At 30.6% G+C, this 17,541-nt stretch overlaps 1 protein-coding gene across 4 annotated transcripts; it reads right to left on the bottom strand.

Moving 5' to 3' along the window:
- Positions 1–7,011: 7,011 nt before the first annotated feature.
- On the bottom strand, positions 7,012–14,592 carry LOC130810360 (jasmonoyl--L-amino acid synthetase JAR4). Of its 4 annotated transcripts, none has more exons than XM_057676386.1 (5): positions 14,413–14,592; positions 12,611–12,925; positions 11,315–11,416; positions 9,123–9,913; positions 7,012–7,837 (listed from the first exon to the last, which is right to left on the bottom strand). In XM_057676386.1, the coding sequence occupies exons 2-5, from the start codon at positions 12,907–12,909 to the stop codon at positions 7,302–7,304; spliced, it is 1,728 nt and encodes a 575-aa protein (XP_057532369.1). In that variant the 5' UTR covers positions 12,910–12,925; positions 14,413–14,592; the 3' UTR covers positions 7,012–7,301. The 4 variants fall into 4 exon arrangements, with proteins under 4 accessions (XP_057532369.1, XP_057532371.1, XP_057532370.1 ...); XM_057676388.1 differs by having other exon boundaries at positions 13,786–14,416; XM_057676387.1 differs by lacking the exon at positions 14,413–14,592 and adding an exon at positions 13,320–13,769.
- Positions 14,593–17,541: the final 2,949 nt, after the last annotated feature.

Raw genomic sequence — 17,541 nt, 5'->3', positions numbered from 1 at the left:
TTCAGCCCACATTCCATTCCCTTCCCCACACCAGCAGCTGTCGGCACACTCACCACCACCAGCCATTTTTTTTCTCTTCCTCCACCACGTGCGCAGCAGCAGCCGGCTGTTACCCACCAACAGCAACCACAGCCGCGTGTCAAGGACCAGCTGTGTGCAGCACCGCCAGCAAGCAGCCGATTTGGGCCACCCTCTAGCAAGTTCTGGGCTTTTTCACCACCTCCACAAGCTTCATTCTCCTTTTCACTTTCCTTACTATTTTTAGCTTGGTGAGCCATCTCCTCTTCCCCTATTTGATTCCTCCTTGTTCCAATTGAAATTTATAAAGTTTATGAGAAAAGTGTTAAACTTTGTATGATTGTTATTGAATCTTGTTATGAGCGAGAATTAGATTGATGATTTGAATGTACTTATGAATTGGGTTTTAGAAATATGAATGAAAAATGTTGAACTTTGTATTATTTTCATTGAATCTTTTTGTGGGTAAGAGTGTGTTTGATGAATTAAACATATTTATGACTTAGAGTTTGAAGTATGAATGAAAATAATGGTTGTGTGCTATTTTGATGGTGTCTTAATACACGAGCAACTTTATTTGTGTTGAATGTTGGAGTTTTGTTAGGCATGGTAATTTTAATTGGCCTTGTTGAAGTAAAAGAAATTATTAATGTTGTCCACAAGTACTCTTGTTAGGTTATCAAAGTTATAAATAAATAATATTAGTAAGGCTATGAACATAGTATCAACTTCTTGAGAATTATTAAAGTCACTTGTTATGATGTCTTGATTATAGTTTTTCCTAACCTTGGAGAATATAATAGATGATATTGCGATGTGATAAACTTAAGATTCGTCGTTGTCGTCATATTAGCACTACATTAACATTGTAAGATTTAAGTGTGAATTGATATGTTATTCTAAAGTAACGTGGATCGATATAACTCAAATTGGTTGATGTAAAGGAATGATTCACACGATCCTTTTTCTCTTAAATTGATGGAAAGACTTATGTGTGTTGAGTTAATGATTTTGACTCGTATTGAATGAGTTGTGTGCGTGCTAGAGTAATCGAAAACTCATGTTGAATGGGTGATAGTGGTTACTTGGGCATTTAGTTTGGTATGACAAAGTAGTTAAGGGAACTTATTAGTTCTACTTATAACTTATATAGGTACCCATTTCATAAGAGGAAAGTAGAGCCTTAGTTTGGTGATTTTGTGACTTCTTATCGTGCAGTGATGCTTGCAGGTACGTACATGCAGTAATTAATTATCATATTCATCGTTTCAAAGTATTATCAGTATTTCATGATTATATGCATCGTATTAGAATTATAGAGCGCCAGAAAGTAAACTATGCTAGCGTATAGTCATATTAGTGATATAGGCAAGTAGAATGAAAGCATTAGGAGACTATGAGAACAAATTTCTAAATAGTGGAGAACGCACCATGGTTGTGTGTGGTATCGAAGTGATTTCCTACTTATTGAGCCTTGATTATGATTAGTTGGCGTGACTCAACTGGATTATGTCCGGTTGATTTAGTAGTCCCCTAGGTGAGATCCGACGGGATCACCGTAAGGGGGTATGAACATACTTTTGTCATTGGGCGCCGGATGGCCGATACCGCCCCTTGACCGAGGTGTTACCATGCGGGCCTTGCAAACCCCAATATAGTGGCCTCTTCACTGGTTTAGTACCCCAATGTATTAGTTTTTCCGAAGGTAAGATCCGAGAGGGTCAGCTGGAGGGGGTATGAGCTCATACTTGCCATGGGCGCCGGTTGGCCGATAACGCCCTTGACCGTGTCACTATGCCATGAATAGAGAAAAGATCCACTACCTTTGAATATACTTTTAGGGATTAGTAGTTTGAAAGAGAAATCGTGAGTAAATAGAGGTGTTTAGACATATGAGTAAATTCGTTATTCCTATGCTATATCGTTTTCTATAGTTTTGTGCAATGACTCTAATTGTTATAAGTTCATTGATTACTAACGTGTATGTGTTTGTTGTTGTTTGTTCATGACTTCCTATGATGTTCCTGCTATGACACATCTGACTATGGTCATTATGTTGAGTAGCAGGAGGATCATAGCTTAGCATGACAGGTATAGGAGCTTCTTTTGCTTTGCATTGGGGCAAAGAGTGGAGTACGATCGTAGTGATTGTATACAAGTTGACTAATGCTTGTAGCTTTTACATTACCTGTAAAGTTTTCTTTTTGAGGTTGTATAATTCTTTCGTGTAACACCCCGATATTTTCCCGATATTTTCTTCCCGATATAGTTAATAATTCAGTAGTAATATTATTTCTATATATATATATATATATATATTTTATTTATTATTGGGCTTGGTCATGAGATTTGCAATCCTTTTTGGCAATTAGAATTATTTGGGCCCAAACTTTTCCTTAGCCCATCTTTTATTTTCAAAAAAAAAAAGAAAATAGGAGGGACTCTTGGTGGAGCTTGTAACTCCCTTAGGGTAATGAAGGATCAAGGCATTAATCCCATATAATTAACCCTTCTTAATTCTTTAATCATTTTTATTTTGACATCCTTTCATTTCTAAAGTTTCCAAGGACAAAAAAAAAACATATCCTTTCAAAATTCCTCCTAATCCACATTCCTAACTCTATTACACTTGATCATTAGGTGTTTTCCTTTATAATTGTAAGTGTAGTTCTTAATCTATGTTGATTCTTAAGTTTTAATTTAAAATTCTATGATTATTATATGTTTTATCTTATAATTCATGTTTAATTTAAGAATTTAAAATTTCATATATGATTTTGGGATGTATTTTTCTATCTAAATTGATGAAGAATGTTTCTTTTTAGAGTTTTTAGATATGCATATATGTGAAGAATATGATTGGTTTGTGTGATGGGTAATTTTGAAATTTATATATAAAAATGAATGTTCATGTAAAAAAAATGTGTGTGGTTAAAGAAATTATTGTTGAACAATGAATTTAATCTCAAAGATGGTTCATAAGAATTATATAAATTTGGTCATTGATATTTAATAGGCAATGTACCATTTGGAATTCATTTGTTGATGAAATTTTGGTGAATCCCGTAGAGTTATAAAAATGTTAAAAAAATCTGTTTTTAGGACCCTTTTTGGCTTGAAAATAGGTTAAAAATACTTAGAGTACATTATGAATTATGAAAATTGGTACCCGGGGGTTTTGACGCCTTCCGGACACAACGGTGAAGTTGGATTTGCAGTTTGACAGTTTTAAATTGCGTTTCTGGACAGATTATGTATGCTGTCCTGTTTTGTGCGTTTACCATGTTATAGTATCTGATGGATGTTCATGATGTGTGTGGTATTCTAGGTGTGGTTGTAATTGTATGTGTGTGTTATGGTTGATTTGAGGAAAGTGTGTATGTGTGCTTATTTGCCGAATACGATTGAACCTTGTAGGAAGTCGATTCGTGACCGGAAATTGAATAGGACGCTTGAGAGTTGGTTATCTTGCTTAAGGTATGTACACGCAGCGAAGTTCGCATTTAGTCCGATGTATCATATAATAATGGTAAACAAAAGTAAAGTATGGATATATAGTATGAATATTGTTATCTTTCCGAATAAATAATTTTGATACATTGTTTTGATAAGCAGAGGTAGTATGACCTCACTAACCTTAAAGTGGACGTAGTATGACGTCAATTGGTGGAAATGAATTACTCGCGGTATATGGGGGCATTATGAGCCACCGCGGGGGTATGCATACTTAACCATAGGCACCGAAGTAAGGCGAGTGTCTATGGTAGAGACTTGCTTAGGGGTTAGCTTCCCCTAATGTAATGTCTCACTTATGGAGATTGGAGTTGTACCGGCAGTATGGCTGGATAGTACAGCAGTATGGCTGACTAACCTTTACATGAAATTGATTATTCTTAGTTAGCGTGATCGAAGCGTATTTTCTGAAATCGACAACTATTAAATCGTTCTCTTGTTGTATTTAATCAATTGGTATGCGACGTTTGCTAACGTGTACTTTTGGTCTTAACGACCCTGCGATGATGTTGTTTCCTTTCTGGGCAATGACTAGCAGTAAGTTAAGTTGCAGGTCTGGGAGTGAGGATTGTCCCTTGGAGAAATAAATCGTTAAGGATACAGAAGTCTTGATAAGAACTTCTAATAAAGTTTAAAAAAAATATTTGGTTTTATGAGGCGATTTCGTTCTCAAGTTGTAATAAGTAGATTTAATTTTTTCGTTCTTGTCCGCTGCTAAGAATTTCTTATAGCTAGTAGTTTATAATAACACTAATAGAACTCGATCCGCAAGCTTTCCTTGATTTCAAATCCGTTTTATAACTGCCTTCTAACATTCTGGTTTGACTCGGACTATATTTACCTTTCTTTAAAAAGGTCGTCTTCTCTTTTCAAACGATCCGAGTTATTCCGAGATGTTACATTTCGTATAGAGTCATGTGACTCCTTGTATGATCTATAGTTCCGCTACGTAGTTTTGAATGTATGGCAGGGAGAATACTCCTTTAGTATCCGTCAAACCAATGCGTTAATAGTGGAACCACAATCCTCGTTGGAGTTGATGATTTGATGAGCCGACGATGATTCATTCCGTCGTGATATATTTTTGAAAGGCATTAAAGGCCTCAGATTAGTTTAGTTATGTTATTCATTAATATATCCTTGTCACATCCTCAGTTTTTAACCGAGATGCTGCCGAAATTTCCACTCACTCACCTTTTTAATTAACCTTTAGCGTTTATTTAAATTATTTTTCCCTTTTCTTTTTATGTAACACTCAAATTTCCTCCCTTTCTTCACGATTTTTGGTTTTGTTTAAGGGGTTAGAAATTCACGGTGTTACAGAAACCATGTATTTATAAAAATTATTTTATTAAAATATTTATCATTTTATTATAATAACTAATAAGATGATTGAATATGAGTCGATCATACTTCTATGTTAAAAATTGGTTCAGGTTTACAACAGTTCGATCTAAACTTCATTCGGGTTAAGTCGATTTTAGCCGGATCGAGTTTGATTTTGAGCAGCATTCGGGTCGAATATGACTCGGGTCGGTCATTATTAGGTTCGGGTAATCTCGGTTAACAGTTATGTATCGGTTACAGCTCGGGTTCAGTTTTTTCCCATTTTCGATTGTCAACTAGTTCGGGTATAACTTCGGGTCGGGTAATGTCGGTTCGATAAACCTAAAAAAGAAACACATTTTTAGGTCGGTTTACTTTTGGTTTCGGTTCAGATTTTCGGGTCGGATCACTTTTGAATAGCTCTAATGCGATCTATGAAAGCAAATCTTGTTGGATTTTTTGCTATCTTTAATTCCACTCTTTTGTTTCAATTATCTTAAGCAAGTTTTAGATGGCTCAACTATAACTCTCTAAGTTATCCAATGTCGTTTCTGGTGTTTTATAGCCCCTAGCGAGATAAACAGAAAGAAATGGACCCTCTCTATAAAGAGTCGATTCTGAACTTTAATGAATTCGAAAAACTAACAGAGACGGACCTATACTTCTATATTATAATTATCATTATAAATTTAAATGTGTCATATAAATTTAACCATAATTTTCTCGTCATTTCAAACGTTATGCCATTGTATTTCTTTCGTTTGCTACAAGTAATAGCAAACGAAGTAAATTTTTTTCTTTTGTTCACTAGTAATAGCGAACAAACCCTAACTTTAGGCTAAAAACAAAGACGCTTATTTTAGAAATCAAAATTTTCTTAAATTTTCTAGAATTATTTTATAAAAAGTTTATTTTATTGAATTTTTAGCAACATGTGAAATTACAGCCCATATGCTATGCCTGGGCCAATGTTACGTCTCTTCCAGTACCCGGCATGGTACTAAAACTTTGCGACGATTAAGTAACAAAATTCCGCTTTAGTATTGCTTTTATTTTTGGAGGGTGTTTATCTATTTATATAATATAATATTTAATAATGTCACGCTCAAAAATATAGGAAGAAGAAGAAAGTTAAACTACTTAGAAGGTGTTCTCTTCAACTTATTTTTTTGACTTATTACTTATTCTTATTGGAATCAGATCAGATCAGATCAGACCAGATCAGATCAGATCAGATCAGATCAGATCAGATCTATTCAGATCAGATCAGAAAGTTTCAGATCAGACCAGACCAGATCAGACCAGACCAGACCAGATCAGATCAGACCAGACCAGACCAGATCAGATCAAACCATACCAATATTATTATTATTATTATTAATCATTATAACTATGTAGTATGTAATATTAATAATAAGACATAATAATAATAATAATAAATAATAATAATAATAATAATAATAATAATTATTATTATTATTATTATTATTATTATTATAATGATAATAATAATAATAATAATACTAATAATAATAATAATAATAATAATAATAATAATAATACTAAAAATAAATAATAATAATCATTATAACTATTCAGATCAGATCAGAAAGTTTCAGATCAGACCAGACCAGACCAGATCAGACCAGACCAGACCAGATCAGATCAGATCAGAAAGATTCAGATCAGATCAGACTGAATCAGACCAGATCAGATCAGATCAGACCTTAGTAAATTCAGATCAGATCCAATCAGATCAGACGAAGAGAACATGTCCTTAACAACTTACCTCGTGGTTTTGTAGTTTTGTGTTACATGTCACTATTATTTAGTCATATTCATACCAATTTTAAAAAATTATTGGATTATTGTATAAGTTAAAACACAAAATACGATAAAAGACCTTAGCACGTGATAATATAAAATTAATTATTTGATAAAAGCGGATAACATAATATTCACACACAATCAGAGTTATATAGGAAAGATGATTTTGACACTTGTACTAATTTGTTTCTTTTGAGTTTTGAGAGCGAACGAGACGGGGAAGGAGAAATTGATATTTGCTATAAGTGGTGAGAACAGAACTCTTTTTAATTTTTACAAGGATAGAAAATATAAAACCTTTGATCAATAAGTTAACTCATGATTCTAAATTCGGCTAGAATTAGTAATGTAAAATTAATTATTTGATAAAAATGAAACCAAAAACATGGTTTTAAGAAACTAAGAATTAAAAAGAATATGGAAGATTATTATTAGTAGAACTTCCAAATTCTCATTGATTTCAACATGAAACTAACAATCACCACCACATAAAGATACCAAATTAACAAACATAATACACAATCAATGGGCCAACCCGCTATTAACCCGCTTAAATTATCCAAACCCGCAACCCAATGGGCCGGCCCGCCCGCCCAATCAACATGCTCTATACATAACTAATAAGCAGTACTAAAGTAACAATTAGCAACATTACTAGACACAATTGACAATACTTTGTTATTAGACCCAATAAACCTTGGTGTCTTAAACTGATTAAGAGTATTCCCCATGTTTAAGCAATATGACATAACCTTGTAGAAGGTTCCTTTCCTCACAATTCGGAGCTCGAGGGGCCCGATCATGCCGACCTTGCGCGAGCTCACGTACCCTGCATCAAGAAAAGATCTGTCCAAACAATTGCAACATTCTTGTAGAACATTTCCATCGGGTTCACTACTTAGTTCCCAAAATATTACGTAATGGCCCGGTTGTTTGCTTAGTTCCACATTGCTAGTGAAATCTATTAGCTCTATTTTCTCGGCTACTAGGATTTTAGATGCTTCTTCGACCGAGAGTTGTAGATCTTTCTCCGTGTTCTTGTCGATGTTGATGCTTAACATTAGGTTTTGTCGACACACGAATTTTAGCTCTGGTGTCGAGTTATGAAAGCCCATTACTTTTACTGCGTCTCCTAGCCTGTAACGATATAAACCTGCATGCACGAGCAAAATCAGAAAAAAAGTTAAAAGTTAAAGTGGCTAAAAAAAATATGAAGCAAAATTAGCATAAAAAGTTGATATAAAAAGCACTAAAACTCTAACCTAATTAATTTTATATAATCAAAAAATCTATGGCAGCCAAACACTTAGATACCGGAATGTAACGGTGGGTCACGCGGTGGTGCTAGCCTCGATATAAATTTGCCCATGCTTAAATGTATAACGATGTAAAAAAATAATTGCAACAAAAAACTTAAGATGATGACATATTATAACCTCTATCAAACAAAAGCATAGATATAGCATTCACAAGAATTCCTCAAAATTCAATATCAACGCAGAACATTACACTTGAAATTAAAATTGAATGAAATTTAAACTTGTAATTTTTAACTTTTACGTGTATATTATAAGATTATATTATAATTTATAAGTTATAGATCACAAACAACGTAGGAAGATATTATTGACTCTAGAATGACCAGTGAACTAAGAAAAGTCATGATCTACATTCTACATAACTCAAAAGCTTGGATCATCTAGAAAGTAAACAAGGAAAAGTCAAAGATTACAGCTATATAAGTATTTTATTTATTAGGATCATTTTCTACTTTTGATATAATCAATAATATATTCAAATGAAAAATACAAACATGGCCCCCACTAGTGGGGTTCCACAATGGGCCCGGGGAACAAAGAATCCATGCCCAATAAAGTAAAAAGGATATCAAACTAATCAAAAACTACTAAGAAAATTTTGGTAATAGAGATGGATGACTCTGATTCCATCAAAATTCCAACAAATGCTATTGGACAAATGTGTCAGACTAGATATTCCTATAATTATGATTTAAATGAGGAAATAATTAATAAAAATATATAAATAAATGAACCAGATGCATAGAATAAAGCTTTTTTCAAGTAGTTATATATGGAATGACTAATCCTATATTTGTATATTCTCCAACAAATAGTAAGAATCCAAGATTGTGTACTGTATTTGGACATCCTAAAAAGACTTGTATCTTTATGAGAAAGTTAGTATAATCAATAAGCATATACCCCCTTTCTATGCATATTCAAAAAAAAAAAAATAAAAAATTTAAGCTCGGATCGTTCTAGTATGTGACATGCTGAGACTATAATAATATATTGGATAAGCTTCTAAGCAATTTAAAGAAAAGTTATGTGATAACTAAGCAATTGAACATACTGCAAACGCATTAGTAAAACAATATTGGATTTAGTGCACATGTTAAAAGTAATGTAAGAACATACCTCCAAAGGTAGTAATAACGATTTCATAAGTTTCACCAATTTTAACCTCGATAAGTCCCAAAGGTTTAGGTTCAGATTGCTTGGTAACATCGTCTAATGGAATGAATTCAAAATACCCAATATCAGGAAGAACAGCAAAGGTAGCGGATTCAGGGGGCAAGCTAGGGTTGACATTAGCCGCGACCCATCCCTCGGATGAGCCATAATCACCACAAATCAAAGGCAACCAACCAGCATACTTCCTCAATTGTTTCACATAAGGCTCCATAGCGCCCGTCATGATCCCATAAACATACTTAGCATTTGGGAAAAGCTCAGGTATTAAACCATACCATTTACTTAAACCTGAACATTTATCATGAATAATATCAGCTAAAGTCGGATTAGGACTCAAGATTTTGGAGATTGCTGCTCGAATAGATGGGTCGGTAACTCTCTCATTCAATATTCCAAAACGGATATCGGTACAAAGATCTTCCCAAATAAGTTCAAAGGTTTGAAACCCTTGAACAATGCTATGAGCAAATGTTGAGGAAATGAATTGGACTTCATTGTGGTAAAGTAAAGCACATAGAAGATGACAATATAGCGCTTCATGAAAATCAGGCCCACATATAACTTCTTCAGGACTACAACTTCGGAATTGTAATCCTTTCATTAATTCTTTGTAATTTCTATGACGAAATACATTTGTTGTTGCAGTTCCTGCAGGAAGACCTCCTTTTGTTATGAATTGTTTGCTACTATATAGGAAAACCAGTGCTTTTCCTGCCTTCTCAACGGGGTATTCTCTGCACAACAAATTAAAACAAAAAAAAAATCAGTCATGCAACGTATAACACAGAATAATGACATGTGAATTGGTATCAGAGCTAGCGGTTTAGAAATAAAAAATTTTGATCTTCCATATAAAATAACGTGTGGGTTCAAAAAGAATGACGATTCCGCTAATTAAAAATGGATTCCTTATTGAAGAATTAGGGAAAGATTGACTGTATATAAACTTGATGGACTAGTCTTTGATTACCAATTGATTTTAAAATGGAGTAATGAATTTGACTGAGTATAAGGCAACATAATGACATCTATTTTTATTAGCACGTAATGCCACATTTTCATCTAATAATGAAAGAGAAAGTCTTGTATAGACTTGATTCATGCTATTTTATGGTCCACAATCATTGAGAAATTCTTGTTATTTTTAGATTGTTAGTGCACACTAAAATAGTGTGAACTAAGTCTACACAAGAGTTTTACATAAATTAAAAAAAAATTCGTGGAGACTATTTTATAAGAATAGAACAAGCATAATGATCATTAACTTTAAAATTAGTTTAAAAATATGTAAAAATCAATTTGAACATACAACACTCAATTTTAGTCTGACTCAAAACACTAAACCTAAAAACGAGCCGAGGATCTAAATGAATAGCTCTTTGGCAAATGCTATAGAATTTCCGGTAGGAACACAAAAGCATATAAAATTGTTGTAATTTACGTCATTTTAGTCAGAAAATTTTCTAAGATAAGGTTTTGTAAGACGTAGCTTTGATCTCTCTTTACATCATTCGTCTTAGCAAGTAGCAATTATCAATATTATACGTACGAGAAACAATGTCTACATATTTGGTATATAATAATATATCAACAAAAATAAAGTGGTGTTCAATCAATTAATTTAAGATATAAAGCTCAACTTGTTTGTTACAACTTTTTAAAATATAGAAATTTAAATAAATTGTGTAATTTGAGCTAATTAAGTAAGTCTGTTCTCACTAAAAAAATATAAATCAACGTAAAAAAAAGTTAATTAAATTTGAATAATAAGACAGGTACATTGAATAGACTCATCTCAATCGAGAAAATGGGTGTCAATTATAATCCATCCCATATTCAAATACTTTAAATTAGCACGATCTGAACTTTAAACTGATCGTAACTGTAAACTTAATATTTGATATGAGAATATATCAACTCAAATATAGATGTTTAGAGGTTATATATTGTATTTTGTCAATGTATTTACTTTAAAATGCTTTAGTATGAGCATATAATACTTCAATATGTAGTAAATTTAATGAAAAATAAGGGTATGTGCGAGTATTTATTACTATTAAATAATAATAATAATAATAATAATAATAATAATAATAATAATAATAATAATAAGTAAAAGAGAATAACTAATCTACCTGTTTCTATAAGCAAATGAAGTGAGCTGGATTTGCATAGTGTTTTCAAAGAGTTCATCGTTGAAAGGTATAAATTTGCGCTTTCCTTGAGTTGTTCCAGAGCTGAAAATTAAAATTTCCCACCAAACATTCTTTATAATACCCGTAAAATTAGAGAAAATATAGCAAACTACTCAAATAAATAACTATAAGTATAATGAAAAAGATTTTTTAATCCTAAACTATTTAAATTAAGAAATGAGACCAAATGAATAGTAGATTGTTAAAAGTAGAGTCGTCTTAAATATCAGTACAGTTCTCTCTATAATCTGAGACTTATGTATTACTAATTAAATATAAAATAAATTCACATTCTCATATTTTTAACAATTAATTATATTTTAATAAAATCCAATATTTTAATTAATTTTAAAAATATACATTTAATTAATTAAAATATATACATAATTGTTGATTAAGACCCTTCAAAATAATTAAAGGCATTTAGTAATTGCTCAATTTGCCCATTCCTCTAAATCCCTTAAACTACAACCAGATAATCACCGATATTTAAATATCTCTCTTGGACCATCTATCTATAAAGCCAAAAGGGCATTTTCTCTCATCACTAAAAAAACAAAATTACGGTCTATTTATATAAAATTTTACTGATTTTTCAATAAAAATATCAATTTTTAATTATGAATAATATCAACTTAAAGTTGTTATCCTAATATGATATCAAATTTTGTTTATAGTAGATTATTTGACAAAAAAAAGGTAAATTAGTAGTTAAACAAAATTTGGTATTATTCCTAAAACGCACTTCCTTACGTTGATACAGGGGTCCCATATAAGCAGCCCATTATTAAAAAACAATAAAAACAATGAAATTTGTATTCACATTAAAGAAAGCATTTAAAAAAAAAAATAGTTTGGATTGAACCAATTAAAATATCTTATGGTGAGACGGTTTCAATAAAAAATTAGTAAAGTTGATATTATTGATAGTTAATCAAAGTTTGGTATCTTTGTGGAAAAATTAGCGAAAACTTACATATAATTCATAGTAATTTTTCCTAAAAAAAGCCTTTTAAGTTTGGTTATTAGTTACTAAACAGAATCCAAATCGAACATAACATAATAACCAAATCAAATCCAACACAACTAAATCTGAATTGAACCAACCCCTTATAGTAGGGTCGGCCCTAAGTTTGGTTATTAATTACTAAATCTTATCCAAACGGAACTGAACTGACTTGAACCAAACCCAAGAAAAACAAAAAAAAAAAAAAGAAAAATAGAGAGTAGAAGTACCTAAGAGAAAAAGTGGGGATAGGATTGCGAGTAAGGATAGGGGAAGAATCACCATCCATGATCCTTTGAATATAAGGCTCCAAATCTTTGTGAGTCACAAGAGGAACACATTGCTTAAAACTCTGGGCATCTGTCCTTCCATTTAGCCCTACTTCTTTTAAGTACTCACTTTCTCTATTTTCTTCTAGTATTTTTTTCAATGTTTCTTCTTGTATTTTTCCTGCATTTTTGCTTATTTCTTCAAATTCTTTTATCATTTTCTCCGGCTTGAATTCCACCATTTTCTCCACCATTTTCATTTTTATTAAATTATTCCTACACATAAAATATTATAAATAATAATTATAAATACTCCTATTAAAGAGTTAAATTCCAAAAAAAAATCACAAAAAAACAAAATAAGAACAAGGCAAATAATTTAAAGTGGGAAGCCACGAATCATGATAAAGTGATGTATACTAGCTTTTCTAAGATCAGTCAATAAGTCAGCACACTAAATAAAAAAATAAATAAATAAAATTACCGTAAATAATGACTTTGACACACTGAATATATATTAGTATTGTATACGCGTCAGCCTAATAAAAATAAGAATTTGTGTAAACACTCATTGAATCTAATTAATATTAAATTGTTGTAATTATTTTTAATTATTGCTCTACTTTCACACACCTAAAAAATAATTACTAAAAAGGAAAAAAAAAACTACCTTTCCAATAATTATGTATACAACATAAAAGAAGGGGAAAAGATGAAATCTAAAAAAGTAAAAATTGCTAAAAAAAAAGGTATATGCTGAAGAGAATTTTATCCAGATTAGAAAAATTGAATGGGAAACAAAATCTTTTTTGATTTAATCAGAATCTTCTTAAGAGTTTGGGCTTCTCTATATATTGCTTACTAATTCTGTTTTTTTAAATTTTCTACATAATATTTACAAGTTTTTATAAAGAGGTAGCAAATTTAAATGGAATAATAAGTAGTTGAAATTAATCTCAAAATTGAAAAAAAGGGAATACTCATTAAAGATCAAATCTTGTCTAGAACTTATTTTGGTACACAAAAAGAAAAACAAGTACATAATAAAAGGAATTAGTCAACAGAAGTATAATTAACTAGGAATAATATTCTAGAGAGAGAATAAATAAAAGAATAAAATTAATTAAAGAAAATACCTGGAAAATAAAGAGATAAATAGAGGAGGAGGAGGAAGAAGAGAGAAGAGATAGTGGGGGATAAGTGATGTTTATAAGGCAAAAAGAGACATGAACCAATAACTAAGGATATATATATTAGTATAATCAAATGTCAATTAGTTCGCTTATTGGTTGAATGACCTTTTACATGTAAATAAAGATGTTTAAAATCCACTTAACTTAATATTTATTGGAATTTGTAATTGAATATAACTTTAAATCCACATAAAAATGAATTTAAAATTATGTAAATGTAGACACACTCACACAAGGACCAGTTTTGAACTAATCCCAAACATTTGACTTGAAATCAGATAAATTTGGACTTGTACACAAAAAAGCCTAAATAAGTAAAAAGTTGGTTGCACACAAACCCGAGAGTTTTATTTCATCCTAAAATCAACTTTTTTTAATTCTTCGGTGTTGAATCACATGCGAGTTTTTTTTAGAAAATCAACCCAAAAACTGAATATTGTTTCAATTCTCTAATCTACCTCGGGATAAATAAAAACATAAATCAATCACTAATTAAAGATAATTAAATAATTAATTAAGTTGGGTACTAGAAAGAAAGAATTAAAAGGAAGTATAGTATATTAATTTTACCTATGTTTTGCTCAAGTTGAATAAGGATGGGAGAAGAAGGAAACCGATAAAATGAAGATGTGTGAAGATGGAAGATTCCTGGCATAAGAAGTTGTCATTTTATAGTGCTCCACCTTCTATGACTTGGTGGTGTCTTAAGCCACTCACCACCGTCCACCTCACCTCTACGTAGAATATACCTTTTGTTTGAATTTCATACGAATAATATACATATATATGAGTATACATATACTCCCTTTATGGCTTTATCTTAGGGAGAGTCATATTAAGTCTATTTGGACTGTTGATTAGAACACTTTAAATTAGTTATTATTGAAATGTTTGATAAAATTTATTTGTGATTGTTGGTTATTTATTGACAAAAAATAAGTTTATTGACGAATCAAACACCGGTCTTAACTAAATTTTGTGGTGTATTATATTCTTATCATATTAGTATTACCTTATCACTGTGAATTATAATAAGGATATACTAATGAGTCTCAAAAAGATCTATCTTTACTTCTAAGAGTATCAAACAAAATCTAATTATAATTTAAAAGTACAAGAATGAACTATAAAGAATATAATACACGAGAAAAAAGAGTGTAGCTATAATTTACTTCGCTAGCTGATAGTCTTTAAGAAAATGTCATTTTCTAGCGTTTCAACTTTAAGATCGTGTTTAAATATGGTCCCCTATTAAGGCCACATAAAACTTTATTTTAAACGATTGGATCCTCATTTGAAGCTTTGATTTGTTTGTGGTTAAATTTGGACTGAAATTGAAATGTAAAAATTGATTTTACTCTCTTAGTAGCACGTATTATATGTATCCATTAAGAAAATGCTTGGGATAAGATGGAAGGAGTACTTAAAACTATTTTGACCTATCCCCACTTTTCACTTTCATTCAGTATTTAAAATAAAAGTACTTATAAAATATTAATATTAAAATTTTAAATATAAATTATAAAATGTTAGTTGATATTAAAATCTAATCATCAAGATAAATCTATTAAACTCACTCTTAATTATATATTTTTTTCTTATATTTTCAACCATTTAAGTCAAACTCGAGTAAATAAATAGTAGCTTAAGTTAAAATGACACAAATCTAATCTTAACGAGGCTTTGCAAGTAGTTGCTCGTTCTCACGCCCTTTGAAGATCTTTCTTGAGTCGAGTGACTTTTTAACGACACTCTTCTTTACGGGTATAAGCTGTCGTCTTTCTTCCCTCTCCAAACTCTAATCATAGTTTTCTTATGAGTAGGGTACACTGAGTATGAATGTATGATAATGATAATAATAGGATATATAGACTAGGAGAAAAGGACTATATGGTAATTGAACCTATAACTTTTTTGGAAAGTGTTACTATTCAATATTTCGTTTGTTATTTTGAGTCTCCAAGGTAATACAATCCTCTATTTGTCACTATAAAGAGGCTACTCTTTCATTTAAAAAGCTTTTACATTCTTAATTTTAAAATGACAAATAATTTAAAGGGGAGAAAAGCTTTTACATTCTTAATTTTTTAAGGTTTATTTGATGTATTTATAATTATGATGGTTCAATTCACTTGAGATGGGAAGGAAATGGTCTAATTAACTAAATCGCAAATCTTAAATTCTTGTGAAAGACCATCTGTAATAAGGTCAGTACATTATATATTTTTTGAAATCTTGTAAGTAGGCATTAAAAATGTCGTAAGTAGATATATAAGATATTATGAGTATGCATTAAGGATATAATAAGTAAATATTAAAAATAAGGTAAATAGGCATTAAGTTTTAATGGGCTGAACTTGAACAACATCTTTCAAAAAAACGCTCTCTCAAGAAACTAGCTATAACTAAATAAACAAATTAAAAATGAAATTTGAATGGGGTGTTGGCCTTTAATTACGGTTGTAGATTTGTAGATGGTTAAATTGTCTTGTTTGACTAATAATTTGCAGAATAGTTTATCAGTTTTTATTAATTGTTAAGTTAGTTCCATAAGTGATTGTTCGTTTATTTTTAAAAAAAAATGACTAATAAGCCAAAATCAAGAATTTGGATTCAAGTTTATTTTTTAGCTTTTCATTTGATTCAAGTTTATTTTTTAGCAATATAATTAAGAATCTAAAAATACCAACATAATTAAAGTATTTGGATTCTTATTTTATTTAATATATCTATTGGTTGAAGACTTTTCTTTTTATATCAGATCATCAAATTTATTTTAGATGTCTATATATATTTCCTCCACACCATTTAAATTTTTGGATTCTTATATTATTTTATGTATCTATTGGTTGAAGACTTTTCTTTTTATATTAGATCATCAAATCCATTTTAAATGCCTATATATATTTCCTCCACACCATTTACATTGTTATTTCTAGACTTTTAGCACAAATTCTTTTGAGAGACCATCTTTAATTAGGCTGGCCCATTATATATTTTTAAAATATTGTAAGTAGGTATTAAGAATGATGTAAGTAGACATTTAAGATATTAAATAGGCATTAAGAATATGGTAAGTAAACATTACGAATAATGTAAGTTGGTATTAATAATACGATAAGTAGATATTAATTTTAATTGAGCTGAACTTAAAATACGTCTCTCAAAAAGACAATCTCTCAAGAGACTAACTCAACTTTTAGTAGTTATTAAATGATCCATGCCCATAATTCCTTTGGATATACGGCTTAAATAATCATTGTATGGATCATTAAGTCCTCATCTTGATTCAAGAGCAATTAAATATGTTTTCTTTAGTCTTCATTTATCAACTCATACCAATTTTTGTAATTTTAAATTGATAATAATATATCCATTGATTATTAAAAAAATTATAGTGAGGACACGCCTTTATTTTAAAACTAAATAACTATTCTTTTATTATTTTAAATTACAACCTCATCCACATATCATTAAGTATTGAGACATAATGTTAACTATGTACAAGGTATTGCGTTATTTTCATACTTAGTAATGATTATTATTGGGTCAACTATATAAGCAATTTCATCATATTATACCTGAACGAACTTAATTGGTAATTGGTGTAATTAGTAAAAACAAATATCAATTTTTGGATTATAGGATAAACTGGAAAGGAGGGTTAGGTTCATACTGTAAAAAAAGGCCGCATCACAT

Source organism: Amaranthus tricolor, chromosome 4 (genome assembly GCF_026212465.1).
Source record: "Amaranthus tricolor cultivar Red isolate AtriRed21 chromosome 4, ASM2621246v1, whole genome shotgun sequence".
NCBI classification, from domain to species: domain Eukaryota; kingdom Viridiplantae; phylum Streptophyta; class Magnoliopsida; order Caryophyllales; family Amaranthaceae; genus Amaranthus; species Amaranthus tricolor.
Note: the sequence above shows the minus strand (reverse complement) of the source record. Positions and strands in the feature narration are given on the sequence as shown.

What these genes read in the sequence shown, in the direction of transcription:
- LOC130810360 (XM_057676386.1), bottom strand. Translation starts at nt 12,909, where the DNA reads ATGAAAATGGTGGAGAAAATGGTGGAATTCAAGCCGGAGAAAATGATA. An exon ending in TCATTTGCTTATAGAAACAG is followed by an intron (nt 9,914 to 11,314) that starts GTAGATTAGTTA and finishes TTTGTTGTGCAG; the next exon opens with AGAATACCCCGTTGAGAAGG. An exon ending in CGTTATTACTACCTTTGGAG is followed by an intron (nt 7,838 to 9,122) that starts GTATGTTCTTAC and finishes TCGTGCATGCAG; the next exon opens with GTTTATATCGTTACAGGCTA.